Source organism: Pinus tabuliformis, chromosome 5_1, assembly GCF_031772625.1.
Source record: "Pinus tabuliformis cultivar Carrire ecotype Pingquan chromosome 5_1, CPIR1, whole genome shotgun sequence".
NCBI classification, from domain to species: Eukaryota; Viridiplantae; Streptophyta; class Pinopsida; order Pinales; family Pinaceae; genus Pinus; species Pinus tabuliformis.
The window spans coordinates 739,464,955-739,471,255 of record NC_142305.1 but is presented as its reverse complement, the minus strand read 5'-3'; the positions used below and the strand labels follow the sequence as shown (position 1 = coordinate 739,471,255).

General features: G+C 35.8%; 1 protein-coding gene across 1 annotated transcript in view; it reads left to right on the top strand.

Moving 5' to 3' along the window:
• Window positions 1-3,915: 3,915 nt before the first annotated feature.
• Window positions 3,916-6,301, top strand: part of LOC149167067 (uncharacterized) — a 187,325-nt gene continuing 184,939 nt past the window's right edge. The window contains exon 1 of the mRNA XM_089431456.1: window positions 3,916-4,151. Within this exon, the coding sequence (XP_089287582.1) occupies window positions 4,021-4,151 (131 nt within the window). The 5' untranslated portion in view covers window positions 3,916-4,020. The remainder of the gene's footprint in view (window positions 4,152-6,301) is intronic.

Genomic DNA, 6,301 nt, shown 5'->3' with positions numbered 1-6,301 from the left:
GATGCTTCAGCATGTATAAATATGTATTGTAACATTGAAAGGAACATAATGAAAAATCAAGCTGGTAGTCCATTTTGGGATCTAGGGGAAAATCTCTGTGTATATGTGTTTTATGTGTGTATGCTCTCGCATTGTTTATTTTCTGTGTTTTAGAATTCATATGCAGGTAATTTCTGTATGGGGTTAAAACCTACGTCCTCTTGAATTCTCTTTGTTTCTCCCTCAATCACTAATGCTCTCCCTTTAGCTCGAACTCTTCTTACTTGTTGAATCACTACAATTGTATAACTTGATCTGCCAAGGAAATACACTCCCCTCTTGTGTCTCTCTCCATCCCATCAACTTTCTCTTATAATCTCTTGCTGGAGCTTCAACAACCATGATTAAATCCTCATCAACAAATAATATCATCTTAGAATCAATCTGTGTGAGTCTCTAGAGAATTCTCGTTCAGCCTTAATTAATCTCCATTAATTAATCATTTTTCCTAAGTTAGGCTTAAGCATTTTTTAATTATTGATCAATTAATTTAATTAAGGCATTTCACAAGCTTATATCGCAAAATATTTTATGGGTTTTGGAGATCTTGTGTTCCTTAGTTTCTTAGACACAAATTGAGATTAGGGCACTTTTTCGTTGCTACCAAAAACTAACGCAGAGCTTCCTTGACCATACTGGAATTTTAACACTTGCAAGAGTGTGGAGCTTTGCTTGAGTGCGAAGAATTTAATTGTCCAGGAGTGTGAAGAAACACATTTCTCTGTGCTTCTGCATAATAAACTTTTCCACACCCAAATGATGTATATTATATGACAAGTCATACTGTATATTGACGATTTTGTCATTAGTTGTCGACGGTTATTGATTGTAAATTAATTTAATTAATAGTGTAAAAAGACAAGTTGACATTTGTATGATTTGATGTCCATTGTTACTTTTTTGTTTTCTTTATTCGAAAAATTAATTTAATTCTAATGTAACCGTACATCAACAAAAAAATATTGCTATTTTTTTTTTGGAAAATAAGTGATAATATACATACATTAACAAAAGGGATGTTTATTTGAAACAATGTTAAGGTTGCATAAGGCGACAACTCTAATCTATAACAAATGATTTCCAACTTAAAAGAGATAAGTGAGAGGCATAAATAATCAATATGTGGATATGATTTAATGGAGACAAAGACAATAATGACATAAGAATTTTTTGCATAGTTGATAGGATAAAAGTTACAATCATTTCTCCTTGTGAACAGTAAAAGCTAGTTGTTTTAATTGACCCACAACTCGCAGCAGGCTGAGCCATTGGTTATAGTTAGAGGGAAGGTGGAAGTGTGTGCGAAGATGGATGTGCAGAGGAAGTTGCGTGGAGGAAGCATGTGCAAAGCAAGTGTGTGTAGAGGTGGTTGTGCGGAGGAAGTTGTGCAAAGGTGGCTTTCATTGTGCCAACTGCAGAGGAAGCGTGTGCAGAGACATAAATGTGGGCGGAATGAAGACCCCACTGAAAGAAGCATGGCCTTAATCAATTTATTAGCAGTAGAGGCAGGGACTATGTTGCATTGCATCTATTATCCTTGTTTATTGAGGCAAGGAAGACAATAATTGAAGTATTAATTTGTATTTTCTTAATAAATTTGTGTAATTATAACAACGAAAACATTAGAGGAGTTTTCATAGAGAGTGCATGTTCAAATTTTTTTTATGTTCCATGGATGGAACCATTAGTTATTTTTTAAACTCTACAAGGATGGCCTCATTTGTTTAATCTTTACTGCTATGTGGATTGCATAATTTTTTCTTGATCTCCTTTGTGATACTCATTTTTTTTTTTGACTAGTGAAAGGAGATTATAACATTATAAAGAATTCAATTTTACTTACCTAAAAGAGTAGGCTTTGCATGATGTCAATCTAATGTTTTAGATATAACTCCATTTGAAGTTATATGATAGGCTTAAATTCCCCATGTTTGTTAGGACATGTTTCCTCATATAATAACCACATATGAAACTAACATAGAACCATGAATTGTCAGCTGCATACTCAGGGGCTCGTAAATTAGATTAAACAACCAAACAATTATATTAAATAAACACTATGACATGCATCATTACAAAGACTAATCATTAGTCTACTTTACAGTGAACTGAGTATTTTGTAACAACTAGCAACCTTTTGTATCCTCTTTAAAAGTTACAATTCGTGTTCTCACAGAAAAGGTGTTATTGCTATACATGTTACTCTAATTGGTTAAATTGGTTTAAGGTTTGTTACCACTCAGAATGTTGTTAAGGTTTGTTGAGCATAAAACCAAGGTGGTTGTTAGGAGGTTTCACTTTCTTAACTTGCATGCAAAGATATTTACAATGCATCTTTTGATGAATTTGAAGTTAGTAAATACAAATCTTATTCTCAACAACGATTTTGAATTTAATATCTATTAACATAATCGTTTGGTAGAGATTTTGCACTGAATTAACTACATCTATAAGCACTCTTCTTTATATCCTAGTCTAATGTCTTGGTGCCATATTTTTAAATCAGCTTGGGAAGCTTGCTGGAGAGCTTAGGCTGTTGCCTTTATCAAAACAAGTGCGCTTTGCCAAAACTACACTTTTTTTCATATGTTATATTTAGCTTCATTTGAAAGGTCAGCCTAAGCAAATTGAAGTATATTGAAATTTCTATATGAAGCATGGAGATAGGGATAGTCTTTAACAACTTTCTAGTATTGTTTTTAGGTTTTATTTCATTTTCTTCCTACATGAAGAAACCTGACAATCTTATCCTTCCTATTTAGAATCTATTCTTCACATGATAATGAGCAAGTGATACCAACTAGGAAGGAAAACAAATGGGTTATTGTTTGCAACTTTAAAGTAGTGATTTGGATCTTTCACAACTAGTCGACTCTGAGCCAAATGACACCCTCCTCAATGTGGTTCTTGGTCATTCTCCATCTCCATAACTTACTAGAAATATAATGGCTTGATTTCGTCTTCTCCAATCACCTTCCAAGGTGTATATGTCCCTCATGGCATTCTCTTCCTCACTAAGACCCATGAGATTCTATGAACTTCTTCATGCCTACTAACATTCACCAAGAGCCTTCTATCATGTCATTTTTTCAAACCATGCTACCCTACATTTCGACCTATACTAATTGTTTTTGTGCTCACATATCGCCACTTTTTGATAACAACCATAAGCCACCTATAGTCCACAATGTTTATCCTCCCTCTTATTGCCATATGTTCTCTTGTGTTGACATCAAAACAATCCTTATTTCATGAGCACCATCAAAGTCACTAACTAGGAGGCCCTTCACTACCTTTGAGGTAAATAGAATTGTTGGGAATTCATGTTGCCAATATAATACTAATTATATAGTTAATGTGGTAATCAAATACTTAGTTCCCTCTATTTTTGACTTTGTTTATTTGCAATCCCAATATACAACTATCTTCAGTTTCCCAACTTACCTATTAATTGCCTTAATTACTATACTTTGATTATCCTCCATTATATATATATTAAAAAACTTTTTTTTATAAAATGACATCCCACATAATCTAACCTCTCGCCTTTATAAAATGACATCCCACATAATCTAACCTCTAACCTTTATAAAATGACATCCCACATAATCTAACCTCTCGATATTTTAGACTTTTGAAGAAATACTCAACCATTCTATCCACCCATATAAACACATTAGAAATCCTTTTATTTCAAATATTATCATATATATTAAAAGGAAAAAAGAAAAAGTGACATTGCATCTTGTACACAGTTAATAATAATGTTACACCAAGACAATTATCCACAATCAATTACGTTAGTAGAAGGCCAATAATTCATATGATCACATGATAAAGACAATGGAGATTGAGGTAGTTTTGCCGTTAAATTTAGTGATTTGGAATGGAAAAAGTGTCGTTCGATACTTACGCGCGGACTCCCGGGCATCTCGGAGAAAGCGCAACTATAGTGTCAAGAAGGCCTGAATTTTTCGCGCAATGGCGGAGGCAGTGGAGATGGAGGTGGACAGTGTTTGCGAGAGTTCGAAGCCCGCGACGGTGGTTGATCTGCTCCGTCGGTTTCTCACCGTGCAAGAGAACAGAGCTGCAATTTACGCCAGATGGAAGAGGTATGTGCATGGTCCTCTGCACTTTTGTGTTTCCTGGATCATTTTTCCGAATTATACATGTTAGGCATTATAGTATACGTGTCTGTGTAATTTGGTTTCTTAGACAGTGGGTAACAGTTTCCATGCAAGGGGAATGACCGAGGATAAGGGTTGTGTATTAAGGCACCGTTTCACAGATTGCCATGGTAAAATAAGTTTCTGCAACCGGGTACTTCTGCTGAATGAAGATTAGAGCAACATTCAGCTTGTTCTTGTATCTGTTGAATTAGCTTTGCCCTGTAAGCAAAACGGTAAAATCTTTAGTCGTGACCATAACAATGAAATTAGGGCGAAAGGAACGCTGGGCAATTTGGACCCATGACCTGCCGGCCGAGCTTACTTGGCATGAGTTGATTTCCGTGAAAATGTTGTGGGAAAATTTACAGTTTACAGGAAATTTACTATTCTACTATTTTTTTTGATATGACCCTTTCAAGTATCACTTTCGCAAGCATGCCCTTCTGGAGTATTGCAATTGAATGTAACGGGCTTGCAACACTTAAAAGAACTTGGAAGAATCTCTTCGTCTGGCCCCAACCGCATGGAACTCTCTGCTTGCTTGCATGTGCAAAATGACATACAAGGACAAAACATGCCTCTAGATTTGAACCTCGGTGGGAGTATGGAACATTCCCACTTTACCATCAAACTAAGACCTCCTTGACATATTATTCTTTTACTGGCCTGTGCAATAGATGCTTCCTGTCAGCACAAGTGACACTGTCCAATACAGGATATTTCAATCAAAGCTACCCTTCATCTAACCAGCTGTTATTGGGGTATCTATTTCATCAAAGTTACGGAAGACTTGCACTTGGACCCAGCGGCGTTCAACCTCCTGCATATGCAGGTGTACTGCCCTATGAGGGGTGACCATCTACATGGGGTATTTGAGTTTTGGTGGGGAATAACAACACCCAATTAACAAAGCCTCCATTGACAACTATTCTAACTAATCTAACCATTGTTTTATTACAATTATGATTCAGTTATTCAATGTCATTAATCCTAAGTGATTAATTTTACCAAATTTGCATTGTTATTATTATTGGTGGGGAATAACAACATTCTCGCTTTACTAACTAACAAAGCCTCCAATCCCAACGGATTGAAAATTGAGGCTTTCGCTCTTCCAACCTAGTCTCTCTAGACAACTATTCTAACTAATCTAACTGATTTTATTACAATTAAGATTAAATCATTCAATGTTATTAATCTTCTTTTTTATATTAAAAATAAATCTCATTTATATTTCAAGCTCTTTGGGAGAGAGAATTCAGTACATATCATTGTTTTTCACGTAACCAGGAGCTTTAGAACAGTCCAGTTTGATTGTGTATTCGCAAGATATACATTCATGTCCCATCTTTCGTATGCCTATTGCAAACTGATATCAACTTCTACTAACTATCGCTGATACAATCAATACATACACAAGCACAAGCCAATTGCTCATACACCATATCCAACATATATCGACGAAATTGACAAAAAATTATGAAGCAAAATCTAGCGCAGGAACTCCATTTTGGGCTTGGGCAGTCCTCTTCAACAATGGTTCCTTGAGTGCCCTTGGCACCTTCCATACACAAGCTCTTTAGCTTCATAGAGCTTTGTCTTCAAACTCAAGCTTGAGACGACTGTTTCTCTTCACTTTTTGTAGTACTCAATGAACCCAAGCAGAGGCTTTCTTGGTTTAGATCATCAGCAGAGGCTTTATTGGCTTTCTGTCTTTGCTTGTTTAGGCTTGAATAGAATTTCTCGAATGCTTCCTAAAGTCCATGTTGAATGATAAAATTGTTAAGCCACTCTTTATAATTGAAGAGATCTGGAAGTGGGTCCATTTCCTTATTTTTGTGGGTGTCGTCATTTATGCTTTGCAAGTTTCACCATGTTGGTGTTCAAAGATATAGAGGATCTATAGACCTTTAGAAGTCTAGATTGCAAGTTGGAGAAAGCAAGTTGAATTTCTTCACATGAGCGGACAAGAATGACATAACAACACTATGGAGTAGGGTGGCAAATTCATTCCGCTACCCTATCTCATGATGGAAGTACAATAAACCCATCCCTTGCTTGCCCAACTGATTAGGGGGATGGACAATCATAGA